This window comes from Onychomys torridus, chromosome 10 (assembly GCF_903995425.1).
Source record: "Onychomys torridus chromosome 10, mOncTor1.1, whole genome shotgun sequence".
Lineage (NCBI taxonomy): Eukaryota > Metazoa > Chordata > Mammalia > Rodentia > Cricetidae > Onychomys > Onychomys torridus.
This window is the reverse complement of record NC_050452.1, coordinates 80,997,395-81,012,576: the sequence shown is the minus strand read 5'-3', so window position 1 is coordinate 81,012,576 and position 15,182 is coordinate 80,997,395. Positions and strand designations below refer to the sequence as shown.

Here is a 15,182-nt window from a genome sequence, read left to right as displayed (position 1 = left end):
GAAATATCTCTATGTATACCTAGAAGACTTAACTAACATGGCTACGAGTACGATTATCATAGATGACTAATTATTAATCTATTTTTAATTATCTATTTCAATTTAAAATGAGCTGTACAAACATAATACCTTAAACAAGAGTAGAAATATACACACAATATAACAAAATTAACTTTAAGTTTGTATCAATAGACTAAAGTCTGTACCAATGTAAAACATTTTAAACAAGTTGTTGCTCTTTAGAAGTAAGTTCCTTAAACTACCCTTTTATCCTATTATATCTATATCATATCCCCTTTTCTTCTTTAGAAAGAGATCGTGTTTATAATCAATCTACTTTAAAGAAAAATATTGGTTTTTCTCTGTCCCACACCAGAGGGCTCTTCTGATTTGGGACACAAGAATCTCTTAACCTTTTCTTTTAGCAATATGTCTGGGTTTAGAGAAGGAGTGAGCCAATTCCATCTCCAAAGCCAGCTTGATAATTTTGGGAATGTGGGCGTAGTTTCTCTTACTATTTCCTGCTGGAGGGGGGCGCTGCATCTTATGGGGACACAAAGAAAATTTTAGGATTATGGAGTAGTCCATTAGGGTGAACCTCTGAGCCAGTTGCCTTGAAACCGTTCTGGATGTTGGAGCATCTGGGCCATGGTGTCATTGGAGACCTTTCAGGTGGTCTTGGCTGATCAAACCTGATGTATCTTAATATGGAACAAATCCACAGCCTCTGGCTTTCTGTGGAAACAAAAGCAGAGACTCCTTTCCAAAGCAACATATCCTTATATCCAAATTTCAAAGTCAAGGTACCTTTAAAATTTACATATTTGTTTAACTCAACAGCTTTTATGATCAAATCTTTTTCTGTAGTTAAAAATCCCAAAGACAAGACAAACCAGATTCTCTGTGTAATATCCATCTTTGTAAGATTGAAACGCCATTGTGCCTGCTGGCTCCGCCCACCTCAGCTTCCCAACATGGCGGTGGTACAGTTTACCACCAGCTCTGGATCTGGATCCATGTGTACCATCAACTATCAGAAGCAGTTCTATCAAAGCAGTGCATAGCCTAGAAATCTTTTCTTTTAACTGGCAAAGGCTAAATTCACCATGCAGCAGAGCAAAGTGCTGCTTGTAGATTCCTCATTCCCGCTACACCCCAGGTCAGACGCACACGCCAGGAACCCGCCATAGTAGCTCAAACCGGCAGGCTGCCGCTAACTTGAGACAACTACGAAGCTGTTTTTAGCTCCGTCTTAGAATCTTTTTTCTCAGGTTTTAGGTGGAAATTCTTGCCAACACGTTGGACGCCATTTGTAGTTAGAATTTTCCTGCCTGGCCCAGTCAGGACAAATCTCTCTTACCCGCCAGTCCCACAGTCGCTCAGACCCAACCAAGAAAGCACACAGAAACTTACATTTTTAGAAACTGTATGGCTGTGGCAGGCTTCTTGTTATCTACTTCTTCTATCTTAAATTAACCCATTTCTGTTAGTCTATACTTTGCCACATGGCTCGTGGCTTACCAGTGTCTTTACATGTTGCTTCTCATGGCGGCGGCTGGTGGTGTCTCTCTCCAGTCTTCTACTTCCCAGAATTCTCTTCTCTCTTGTCCCGCCTATACTTCCTGCCTGGCCACTGGCCAATCAGAACTTTATTTACATAGATCGATATCCACAGCAACCAAGCTACAATCCATAGACCCAAAGAGGTTAGATAAAGAGGAGGGGTCGTGGGGAGATGCAAGGCTTTCCCTGAGAAGGGGAAATAGATTTCATGGTTGGACTAGGGGTGGGTGGAGATGAAAGCATGAAGAATCAGGTAGGTGGGGGTGGATGGGGTGGAGGGAGAGAGTGTAGTGCTGTGGATATCACTCTGTATAAATAAAGTGCTGTTTGGCTAGTGGCCAGGCAGGAAGTATAGGCGGGATAAGAGAGAAGAGAATTCTGGGAGGAGGAAGGCTGAGCCAGAGAGAGACACAGCCAGCCACCGCCATGACAATGAAGATATAAAGGTACAGGTAAGGGAAGCCACAAACCAAGTGGCAAAGTATAGATTAATAAAAATGGGTTAATTTAAGATAGAAGAACTAGATAACAAGAAGCCTGCCACAGCCATACAGTTTGTAAACAATATAAACGTCTGTGTGTTTACTTGGTTGGTTCTGAGTGTTTATGGGCCTGGCCGGTGAGAGAGATTTGTCCTGACTGTGGGCCAGGCAGGAAAACTCTAACTACAGTGTAGGATAAGACAGCTGGAATGGGGGGCATTTAGAGGTGTGTGGAAACTTCCTGGAATCTATGAGGGTGATCCTAGTGGGGATCTTAGTAATGGGGATATAGATCTCAACTGGCCCTCTCTTGTAGCCAGGCAAGGCTTCTAGTAGTGGCACTGTGTTGCATTCAGTTGAGTTATTGGCTGAAGGAATCCTGTGGACATCCCCAAACAACCCAAGCTGATGGTAGGACAGAGGATTGCTCTCTGCAAACTTACAGTGAGACCCCATTGCTGAGAACAACATCCACACAGCTCACTGAACATGGAGATGTTGAGATGGTGCCTGACTATTTATTCTAGTCCCTTGGGTACAGGAGTTACATTATGGCTGCCAAAAGAGAAACATGGACACCAACCCAGCCACAAAACCTTTGAGCAACAATCTGTCCTGCTTACAAGATATGCTAGGGCGATGGTGTCACAGAACTTGTGGGAGTGGTCAACCAATGACTGGTTTAACTTAAGGCCCATTCCCCCAAAGGGAGCCCATGCCCTACACTGCCTGGATAGCCAGGAACCAGAGACTGAATAACCCAGAGACCAAACAGGACTGATCTAAAAAAAAAAAAAGTCAATGAAATGATTCCTAATGATATTCTGCTATACTCATTGATTGGTAACTTGTCCAGTCATTACCAGAGAGGCTTTCTCTGGCCACAGATGGGAGCAGGTGCAGAGACCCACAGCCAGACATTATGCAGAGAGAGTCTAAATTGGAAGTCTCCATTGGATCCTTCCCCTACGAGCTTGGAGAATTCCATGGAAGAGGGCCCCTGGAAAGATCACAGAAGTCAGAGGGGATGGAGGACACCAGAAGCACATGGTCCCCTGAATCAACTAAGCAGGGTGCATACAGACTCACAGAGAGTGAAGCAGCAAGCACAGGGCCTGCATGCGTCTGCACCAGGCCTTCTAGGTATATATTGTGGCTGTTAGCTTAGAGTTTTTGTGGGACTCCTAACTGTGGAAGCAGGTTTGTCTGTCTCTCTGCCTGCTCTGGGACTCTTTTCTTCCTCTTAGGTTGCCTTGTCCAGCTTCAGTGTGAGGGCTTTTGGCTTGCCTTATTGTATCCTGTTTTGTCGTGTTTGGTTGTTGTTTCTTGGAAGTTGGCTGTTTTCTGAAGGAGAAACAAAGAGGAAGTGGATCTAGGGGATGGGGAGGTTGGAAGGAGCTCGGAGGAGTGAAAGAAACTGTGGTCTGGGTGTGTTACATAAGACAAGAACCTATTTTCAATTTTTTTTTTAAAAAAAGCTTGTTCTAAGTCTCAGATGATTCTTTGAATTCATACTTTTGAGCAGTGTTGAGCCTGTTAAGTTGTTGAGGATTCATGGACAAAGATTGGGTGTGTTTTTCATTGTGAAAGTGACATGAGCTTTTGGTGGGCCATGTTGGGATTGTATTATCTAGAGTGAAGTATTTGAGTGTCAAATTGACAAGGGGTAGTAGACTTGTGGCAGTTAGTCTTCATAGTCAACTTGACTATATTTGTTCCCATCTAGAGTGCTGTGCAAACCTTTGAATATGTAGGCCAGGGTGTTTCCAGAGAAGAATAAGTGATGGGGGAATACCACCTGCTGGGCTGGTGCCTGGATGAAATAAAAAGAGAAGAAAGAGAAAGCCAGTGGAGTCCTGGCGCTTTTACCATCTCTGCTTCCTGGTGCACCGTGAAGTGAACTGCACTGCTCTGAGGGAAGTTCTCATCATGAAGGACTGGACTGCCATGAAGTGGGAGCAAGATTAGCTTCTCCTAGAGTCTGTCCAGTCTCCTGCTCACAATCACAATAAAATTAACTAATAGCAGGCTCACTTTCCTGCCCTCTATAGAGAAAGGAGTATCTGAGACTCCACCTGTATTTGTATATTAGCATATTCCTCCTCTCCTGTCTGTAGCTTTCCATATTTATGATTTAAAGTGTGGTTATTATGGATTATTTTTCCCCTGATATTTCCTTTAGCTGTGAAATTTGTATCAGCTAGTGATACAGCCCCTAGTACCTATGATTATATTTTCATGTGACTATTTTTATATCTCTATATTAACTTACCTTCATCGTTACATTTGAATAACCATTTTATAGATGGCATCAATTTGATTTGTGGTGACATTTCCCCTTAACCCATTCTTTAGCATGTTTAGAGCAAAAAACACTTAATGCAATCATCAAGTTTGCACTTCCTCTTGGAGTTGTCATTTTTATTATTCTTTCTTCCACATATGTGGTTTTCACACTTCCGTTCTCCCTTTCCAACTTATTTGGGATTGTTCTACCATTTTAATGTGCTAAATCATACAATAAATTCTATTTAGTTTTTGAGACCCTGCCATGACCTTGTTATTGTTTATTAGTGTCTGTCTTTTTCATCATAGCCATTCTGGAATCGGTATCTCATGATTTTGACTTATCTTAATCACATTTCTGTACAGTTTTTTCTGGAAAGATGTCCCACACAGCATAGCAAAATTTGTAAGCTGAATTATTAATGGAATAATAGTTTTATTAATTTCATTATCAGGTTGATTATTGAAAGTGTTTAGGAAAACATTATCTTCTTAGATACTTATTATCCTGTCATTTCTTTATCATACTTACTACTTCTAATAATGACTTAATGACTTTTCCTAGATTTTTCTGTATGAAGATCATGTCTTCTGCACATAGATATTGGTGAGCATCTTTAAGTGTGAATGCCTTTTCTACTTCCTGCCTCAATGCTAGGGCTAGGATTTCCAGCCCAGTGCTGATTAGAAGTGGGGAAAGCAGACATCCTTACATTGTTCTTGGTCTCACCAAGAAGGCGTCCAGTTTCTTGTTATTAAGTATGATGTGGGTTCTTGTGGGTATCCTTTAAGGAAGACTTCCTCTACACCTAATTTGTGGATGTTTTAATCATTTTAAAATGTGTTAGTTTTGTCAAATGCTTCATATGCATATGTTAAAGTGATCATATCACTTATTTTTATTCTGTTGATATTTAATTGAATTTCACAAATTAAGCCAAACTTGGATCTCTGAGTAAAATTCCATGTGTTAATAATATAGATTTCCTTTTCTTAATGTGTTGTTTTAGATGACTGATGTCATTCATAAATATTTTCTTGGAGATTTTCTCACTTATGTTAATGAACAATATTAATCCAGAGTTCCTTTTCTTATGTCTTTGTTCTGATTATGGAATCAGGGTAAATGTGACCTCTGAAAATTAGTCTGGATTTGTTCCCTTGCTTTCTATTTTTTTCAAGAGTTTTTGAAGAATTATGAATATTAACTTCTGAATACTCAGTAAACCTTAATAGTTAAGACATTTCTTATGGGCTTTTCACTGTGGATAATTTCCTTTTTTAAAGTTTTTTATGGTTTAACAAGATATTTATAAAATGAATAAAAATTGTCAGCTATAAGGGGTGAAGAGCATGTAAAAACGGAAAGTGTATAGTGCAGGGGTTGGAGAATTTTGGTTTCTTAGTGAATACAGCACTGAGCTGGGCATATAGCTCATAAGCAAAGTATTAGCTTGGCATGCTCAAGATCCTGGGTTTGGTTGCCAGAAAATAAATAGTAAACAAATTAATAAATACATAACTGGATAGTTGTATCACCTGTGTGTGGACCATCTACGAGACAACTCTTTCAATAATTCCAGTGTTACAAATTTACCTAAGAATAAAGTGACCCTAGTCAAATGCCACCTAAACTTCTATAAAAAAAATAAAAAAAAAAAGCAAAGACCATATTTGCTGCTGATGCAATTCAATGCAAACTATTTTTTTTTTTTATTTACTGTTAATTCTGTGTATATGCATGTTGGGGTGTTTGTGTGTGGATATGTATGTGGTGCCTGCAGAGATCAGATGAGGGTGCTGGATCCACATGAGCCAGAGTTATAGACAGTTGTGAGCAGCTCAACATGGATGACAAAATTTCTAGGTACTTGTAGTATACCACTTTGAATTTTGATGTGTATATACACTGTAAAGGTTAAGTCAAGCAAGTTAGCTTATCTATCATCTCACATAACTATCATTTTGCATATCTTTTATTATTGACTCCCACAATGGACTGGGCCTTCCCACATCAATCATTGATAAGAGAAAATACCCCCCACAACAAGTTTATTCAGATTAATATCTGGCGTGGGGCCATGATTCAGTGGTTAAAAACATTTGCTGCACAATAGGTACTAGAGTTTGGAATCCCAGCCCCCCATATAACAAGCTGGGTGTCTGTCCCATTCTCTTAGTTTTCCTTATAATGCTGTGCTTAAAAAAAAAAAAAAAAAAACAAACCAACAACAACAAAAAAAAAAAACACCATGACCAAAAGCAACTTGCAGAAGGAAGGGTTGGTTTGGCTCACAAGTCCCAGTTCCAGTCTATCACTGAAGGAACTCAAGGCAGGAACCAAGAGTCAGGAACTGAAGCAGAGGCCATGGAGGAGTGCTGCTCACTGACTTGAGGATCATGGCTTCTGCCTGCATTTATATATGTTTCAGGACAGCCTGCCCAGGGGTGAGACCACCCACAGTGGACTGGGCCTCCCATATCAGCCATTAATCAGAAAATGCTCCCCACAGACTTACCTACAGACAATCTGATAGAAGCAGAGGTTCTCTCTTTCCAGATGACTCTACCTTGTGTCAAGCTGACAAGCAACCAAACAAAGGAGCAAAAACTCAGCCCATCCAGACAGGCCTAGAACTACAGCACTGGGGATCCAACAGTGTTTGGGCCTCTGTGAGTGCACAGGGGCACACACCAGCTCACAGAAGTGTTCATACCATACGTCAGTGCATACACATATACACAAATAAAGACTTTTAAATACATTTAAAATAAAAACTTACAAATACAGATTTTCTGTTGTATCTTGAGTTGGCTTTAGTAGCTCCTTGTGATCTTTTCAGTAGCCAAGTTTTTATTTCATTAAGTTTTCAATTTTTTATTCTCTTTATTTTCTTCTCTAACCGATTTTATTCCCTTCCCTCTTCTTGTGTTAGGTTATCCAGTGGTTGTTTGTCCCAGTCTTGTACATTTTTATTGACCTTTCACCTACTCCTTCTTGTAGACATTGTAGCATAAGGTGTGGTCTACAAAGTTTACACTGGAAAATCATGCATTGAAGTTACCAAAAAACAATAATAATACAATATTTTCAGTAAGTTTATGATTTTGTGGGAGTTGAGTTCCTAACTGTTCTGGCGTATATGTAGCCCATGGGCTAATCACCTACTGGAATATTGAAGTCTTCGTTACTGGATTTTCTATTTCTCCTTTCACTTTTCTACTTTTCTACATTATGTACTTTTTGTTATTCTCATATTAGGGGTATATGTGTGTGTGTGTGTGTGTGTTTATACACATAAATACATCTGTTTATAACTATTATAGCTTTCTTGAAGGACTGACCTATTTATTTTTAGAAAGTTCCTCCTTATGACTAATAACGTTTTTATCCTGAAAGCTGTTTTGCCTACTATTGAGCTATGGGTTTTCCTAGCTAGTGACTGATGCTCTTATGTCCTTTGACTTTCAATCTATCTGCATACCTGTATGCAAAGTGTTTTTGTTTTGTACAAGGAATGGTTGGGTCGTGCTTTCCTTAAAACCCCAGCTGAAGCCTCTCAGCCCTGATTTAATTGTTTAGTTCTCTCTCACGGGAAGGCTCTATTATTTGTACTTTATCCAGTGTGTAGGTCATACTTCCCATGTCTTTTGCATGCTTCACAGTCTTTCCTAGAAATTGTATATTTTTGATAATTTTGCATTAAAGTCATTCTGGGAACTTGTCCTTTCCCGAAGCTTGTTGCTACAATTTTCTTTTTGATGTATATGGCGGTTTGAAAAAAAAATGACTCCCCAAAGGGAGTGATACTGTTAGGAGGTGTGGCCTTATTGAAGGAAGTGTGTCACTGTGGGGGCTTTGAGGTTTCCTATGCTCAGGATGCTGCCCAGTGTCTCAGTTGATTTCCTGTTGCCTGCAAGATGTAGGACTCTCAGCTAATTCTCCAGCATGTTGCCATGCTCCCCTCAACCTATGATGATAATGGACTGAACCTCTGAAACTGTAAGTGAGCCAGCCCCAATTAAATATTTTCCTTATAAGAGTTGCCATGATTATGGTGTCTCTTCACAGCAGTAAAAATCCTAAGACAAATGGTGGATCATTTTACTGAAGCTTCTTCTCCATCCTTTGCCCCCCATCCTTCTTGAGCAAAGCAGTAAACCTCTGATGACTCTTTTCCAGAACCCACAGCTTTTCAGACTGTTACACAGGGAGCCTGAGATTCCGATGATGTTGAAGGTTCCTCTTCCAACCTTTCCTGGGCTCCTTCCAGCTGTTAGACACTACTAAGTTCTGGGCAGTCACTGTTTCTCAGCAGAGCCTGCATGTACAATCTCCTTCCAGGTGATTCTCATCTGTGTCATCTCTGTAAAAAACCTACCCTGAATTTAAAGATCATATGTATATGTGTATTTTACAGTACACCTTTGCTTACAGCCCTTTTGAAGATCACTTTGTAGTTGTGTGCTTATTTTATCGGTTGGTTTTGGCCATTTCTTGGGCTTTGTACTTATCAAGCCTTAACCCCAGGCAGCTGGGGATTGGATGAGGAAACACCAAGACCTGCACATTGTGTAAGGAAAGCCGTGGAGCTGAGATGTGGGGCAGTCAGTCTGGAGTGGTCTGTTTTACTGCTTCTGCCGACCTGGGAGCGGCTAGGAGCAGGATGGCCTTGGCTCAAGTACAGCAAACTGCACCTTTCCTAGGGAATCTACATTCCATCTGGTGTGTGTTGTTTGCCCTTAAAATCATTTCCACATCCTTCAAATGGTTGGTGTTTTGCAGGTGACTTTCATTCATTTTGGTGGAGTTCTCCACACTTGATGTTCAGAAGTCAATCTATCGCACTTAAACTTAACAGTATAGAGTACCTGCAGAAGGAACAAATTGAGTCCATTTTTGCTGTATACTTTCAAGTGCCAGTTTTTCAGTAGTTTCTCTCTATTCAACACTGCAAACCTTAGTGTTTCAAGTTTTCAGATCTAGCAGAATCAGAAACGCAATTTTGTCTGTGGTAAGATCTAGGGTTCCCATTCCAACCTCTCAAGCCACCTGTAATTTTTATCTAAGTTTACAATGAAGAGAATGTGTTTTTTCTACCACTGTGTTCTTCCACTCTGTTGTCTGTGGGTTAGTTGGATTCAGAAGAAGTTAGGAATGGGAAGTCAGGAAGAGGAAGTTACTACATTCTGGAATCCAAAGGAAGTCTCCAAAGGAAGTCCCAGAAGACTTGCCCCTTGCTCTGCAACTGGTTGGTTATGAGGTGATTGTCTTTTGCTGAAACCTGGCTGGTCTTAGGAAAAAAAGTCAGCAAGTGACTAATCCAACACAGTGAGGCTGGTCCTAACACAGGAAGCCACAAAATGATGAGAGCCCCTGCCTCACCCCCATGGCGGGTGCCCGAAGAGAGGAAAGCAACGAGGTGTGCCTTCCTTCCGATCTTCCAGATCTTGGCTTACAAGGCCTTCCAAGATTTCTTGAGAGCTGATAAGAGCCCTTCAGCCAAATGACTCAGAAATGATTCTTTAAACTTGAATTCAGGGAGGGAGGGGATTCAACAAAAATCAAAACTACTTGAATGCTTGGGGCTGGAAAGATACAATCAGTAAAGTGCTTGAAATGAAGGCCAGAACTGTGCTCCTGAGGGACATGGAATCACTTGGAGTCATACTTGTGAAGCATTATTTGTCCTCTGGGTATTTTTGTGAGGGATTATGCTGACTAGGCCCACTGACGTGGGAAGACCAGAACTAAAAGTGGGTGCCACCACTCCCTTGGCTTGGGTCCTGGGCTCTACAAAAAGGAGAAAGTAGGTAAGCACAAGCATTCATCTATCACTCTCTGCTTCCTGACCATGAATAGGATATGGTCAGAAGCCTTGACGTCCCTGCCCTGAGGGACTGTATCCTTGAATTTCGATCTGAAATAAACCCTTTCTCCCCAGGGTTGCTGTTGTCAGGATATTTTGTCATGGCAACATTAAAGAAACCAAGACGGAATCCTCAGCACCCACGTGAAAAACCCAGGTGTTGTGACAGGGGTCCTTTCATCCATTCCTGGGAGGCTGGAGACAGGAGGATCCTGTCCGGGGCTTGCTAGCCAGCCAGTCTAGCTGAGTGAGCAGTTGCAGGCTGAGAGAGAGAGCCCATCTCAAAAAACCAAAGAGTGAGGAGTGATTGAGGAAGACCTTCAACATCAGCTCCCGGCCTCCGCATGCAAGTACACACATGCATACACACAAGTGCACACACAAACCAAAACTTTAAAAATAAAAAATAAATAAAAATAAAAAAAGCACTTGAATGTTTCAATTCACAAAGCCTGTTAAGGTTTTTACCTCCATATCAGCAGAGTGGTGCAGGCCTAGAATCTGAGCATTTAGAGGCTGAAGATGAAGACGGAGAGTTCCTGGCTAGATTGGGCTATACAACAAAACCCTACCTCAGAAACAAACAAACAAAAATTACCTCCAGATAGAACTGTCCCTCAAAAGGAGTTTGTAAAAAGGGCTCTGTGGTGAGTACATCCTCCAGTGGGAGGAATAATCATTCTTGATTCAAACTTGGTATTACACTTGTTTATTCACACAATAAAATTATAAGCAATATTTATCCTGTCTTCCAAGTGGAAGCGGGAATACTTCTCTGGTGTACAGGTCCAGACTGTTCCTTTGGATCTTGGGTCAGCCTTCCTGTGGTCAACTTCGTCTGCACTGAGATGAGACTAGGATCTCACGTCTCTGGCGGAGGAGAGTCATCTCATGCGAGGGTCTGATGAGCTCTGTTGTTCGGGTCTGAGGCTTCATCTTTTATATCCCTTTCTGGCTAGGTTTCTAGTCTTATCCCTACTTCCACACATAGCTTATCGCTACTCCATTTGTGGTTTATTTATGTCATTCTATTGCTTATCACTCCTGACCATGGTTGTTCACCCTAGGTCTTACATGTTCCTTACAGGCTCTCAGAACATTTTATTCATAGGTAATAATACTACTGTGCAGGCCATTCTTCTGCCCTGAGAGCATTCTTCACCATCCTCCTCCCCAGAAGTCATGTCATCTAGACTCATCACCAGATTTCAGCATCTTGCTGGCTAGTTTCCCAATAGATTTGGCCAATAGTCTCTATTAACATTAAATGAGGCCATATGAAGACAGATACAGGAGGCTGCGTTCTAAATCCCACCTTTCTATACACTCACACACTGTCTCTCTGGAAGCAGTCACGGTCTCAGGAACGGCCTTCTCCTCCAAAGCTCTCATCCTATAAAACTTGGTAATCTATTCTTGCTTGTTGCTGACATTAACTCTTTCATCCTTCCATTTCTAAGGGTTCTCTTTGTAGCCCATCACCCTTGTCACAACCCTCATCACCCCTATTTTTTTTCCACTGTGAAGACTAGTTTTTTCCAAATTCCTTTGCTGGTGTCTATGGCTGTGCGACTCAGAGACTATCATGAAAACTTAAAGTAGTTCCTTGGCTGATGAAAAGAAACAGCCAGAGCTCTTTACCCCCATCCCTTTCTTTAATCTTAAAATAATAATGTGACATCGGGAGTTATAGTAGTTATATTGTGACCATGGGCCAACACACTCACAGTTGTTTAATAATGTTTTTATATAGCAAATAAGATACCCAATTAAATTTGAATTTCTGATAAATCCCTTATAAATTTGAAGCATTCATGTCTTACTTAGGGTTTCTATTGCTGTGACAAAACATCATTAACAAATAGCAAGTTGGGGAGCAAAGGGTTTATTTGGCTTGCACTTCCAGATCACAGTCCATCACTGTTGGAAATCGGAACCAGAACTCAAGCAGGGCTAGAACCTGGAAGCAGGAGCTGATACAGAAGCCATGGAGGGGAGCTGCTTACTGGCTTGCTCCCCCTAGCCCACTCAACCTGCTTTCTATAGAACCCAGGACCACCAGCCCAGAGATGGCACCACCCACCATGGGCTGGTCCCTCCCCCATTGATCACTAATAAAGAAAATGCCTTACAGCTGGATCGAATGGAGGCATCTCCTCAGCTGAGGCTCCTTCCTCTCTGATGACTCTAGCTTATATTAACACAAAACCAGCCAGTAAAACTGACCCCCTCAATGCTGGGCCTTCAACTGCCACTGAGGCTGCACCTTCACCAATGGCCTCTCCCGGCCTCTCCCAGTGCCAAGCCTCAGCTGCTCTCCATGACCCCTTCATGCCTTCAAAACCAATCCACCTGGGTGACTCTTACACATTACCAAGTCTGACTGCCAACAGGAGGTACAACCTTGGCCACCTCTGAACACAGCTTCTCTGTGCTGTCAGAAAACACATTCCAGAAAATTTCACCTCAATGATGCTGGTCTCTTCTTAATCACTGCTAATTCTTAGCTCTAGCTTAGCCGACCAGCATCAAATATCCCAGCAAAACAAAGTTTTGCTTTAATAGTTCTGGTCTCTTGTTAATCACAGATGATTCTTCAGCCCCAGCTAACCAGAACCACAGATTCTTAATTCAAAATAACAAATGACGCCAATGAGTCTTTAAACTTCCCTCTGAAACTTCACAGGCCAGGCCGCCATTGTCTGCACTGCCCTCAACGTTCTCATCTTCCAAGTTCCACAGAGCATCCCACAGAGCTCTTAACACTCAATGGCTTTTCTAGTCCAAAGTTTCAAAGTCCTTTCACAATCCTCCCTAAAATATGGTCTGGTCTGTCTCAGCAATATCTCACTACACTGGTACCAATCTCTGTCTTAGTTGGGGTTTCTATTGCTGTGATGAGACACCATGACCATTACACCTCCTATAAAGGAGAACATTTCATTGTGGTGGCTCACTCACTTACAGTTCAGAGGTCCAGTCCATTATCATCATGACGGGGATCATGGTGTTGTGCAGGCAGACATGGTGCTGGAGAAGTAGCTGAGAGTTCTACAACTTGCAGGCAACAGGAAATTAACTATCTCACTGGACATGGCTTGAGTATATATGAGACCCCAAAGCCTGCCTCCACAGTGACACTTCCTCCAACAAGACCACACCTACTTCAACAAGGCCACACCTCCTAATAGTGCCACACCTTTTGGGGGCCATTTTCTTTCAAAGCACCACAATTATTAGTATGTGCCAAATGTTTTATAGTGTATATTTTAAAAGCATAATTTCATAGATAATAATACACATGTATACTAGTTATATTGTGAACAAGAGCCAACATACTAAAAAATAAAATAAAAAGCTGTTTCATTGTACTTTATATTGAGTGCCACAAATTCTTTAAAAATAACCCTTAGTGGGGCTGGAGAGATGGCTCAGGGATTGAGAGCACTGGCTGCTCTTCCAGGGGTCCTGAGTTCAATTCCAATCAACCATACGGAGGCTCCCAACCATCTAAAGTGGGATCTAATACCCTCTTCTGACATAAAGGTGTACATGCAGACAGAGCACTCATACAAAACAAACAAATAAATAAACAAGTCTTTAAAAATATATCCCCTGGTTTTGTTATTAACTACATTAAATATATAAATATGTTTATAAAGTGTGTATGTCCAAAGGAAAACAATAGGCTGTCGACCTAGCAAACACCTGAGCCTAAGACAACCTTTGCACACAGCTACATTTAATTCTCCTTTTCCTCCCATAGTTCCCTGGTTTTGTACAGCCCTGTCTGCTGTGAAAGTCTAGGAACTGAAGCAAGGCCTTTGCTGCCCTGCAGGAGAGTGTGCAACGTTCCTCTGCCACCTTACAAAGCACTGGGCTGAGTGATACAAATTCAAAATTCAAAAGGCAGAGAAGTCCACCTTTTCAGACCAAGTCGGGTTTCTGCATAGACAAAGGTCCAAGACACAAACCGCAGTGAAAGATGCCTTGCAGTTAAGGGTAGCATGTGGGTCTCTGGGTATTTTCAGAGAAGCAACCTCAACCTCCAGATTTTCTAAGGACTTCCTCTGCCTTTCCTCCGACTCAGCCGCAGGCTGTGAGGCACACCCCTGCCCAAGCCTCCCTCCTGAGATTCTGCATATGCTTTCTTGCTAAACGACTCTTTCCCTGGTTATCTCCTCACGGGATGCATCTGCTGGGTGCCTAGCATCCTCAGCTCCGCTTTCATCTTTTCGTGTCTCAACACATTGTTTCCTCCAGTCCTGATGGCAGTGTGGAAGGGAGCCATCCCACCCGGCCGCGCTTTGGGATTGGCAGCGAATGAATGATTGGCAGCGGGCATCTCTGTCAGAGCTTTGGCATGCCGCAGAGTGGGAGCCCCGTGCTAATGAATGCCATCTACACCTACCAGATGTGCCACTGGGTGACATGCCAGGTCTTTTACATAATGCCATTCTGCCGGACACGAGACAGCTGGGGGTGGGGGTGTCTTTTAATGCCTTGGGGTAGGAATGGGTCTGTCTTCCCTTTCTTTCTTTCTTTCTTTCTTTCTTTCTTTCTTTCTTTCTTTCTTTCTTTCTTTTTTTTTAATTCAGACTACCCTTCATTGTCCATAAACCCCATCCGCTCCCATTGTGTTACTGTAAGACTATAAACCTGAGGATGTCTAAGAGACAGCTCTAAACTGGAGAAACTTGAGTTCACGGAATGTGTCCCCTGGCCTCCTGCACACCATCGCCTATCTTCTACTTTTTCGAGTTTGCTGTCGGCTGGCATCGCTAGAGATTTAGAAGTGTATAAAAGAAATTGAAAGCGCCTAGGAGATCTGAAATGAGAGGAGCGGAGAGGAAACGCCACACTTCCCACCCACCCCCAAGTTAAATGTGCACTGAGCTTCCCACGCTTCAGCGGCCCCTTCGGTTCTTCCCTCTGCCGCCACCACCCTTAGGAAACTAAAGACCATTTTCCCCAAGGAAGA

General features: G+C 42.1%; 1 protein-coding gene across 1 annotated transcript in view; it reads right to left on the bottom strand.

Annotated features, from left to right (window-relative positions):
- The window catches only part of LOC118591923 (pyrroline-5-carboxylate reductase 3-like), a 52,484-nt gene extending 41,347 nt beyond the window's left edge, over positions 1–11,137 (bottom strand). The window contains exon 1 of the mRNA XM_036200358.1: positions 11,068–11,137. Within this exon, the coding sequence (XP_036056251.1) occupies positions 11,068–11,137 (70 nt within the window). The remainder of the gene's footprint in view (positions 1–11,067) is intronic.
- Between the last annotated feature and the right edge of the window lie 4,045 nt (positions 11,138–15,182).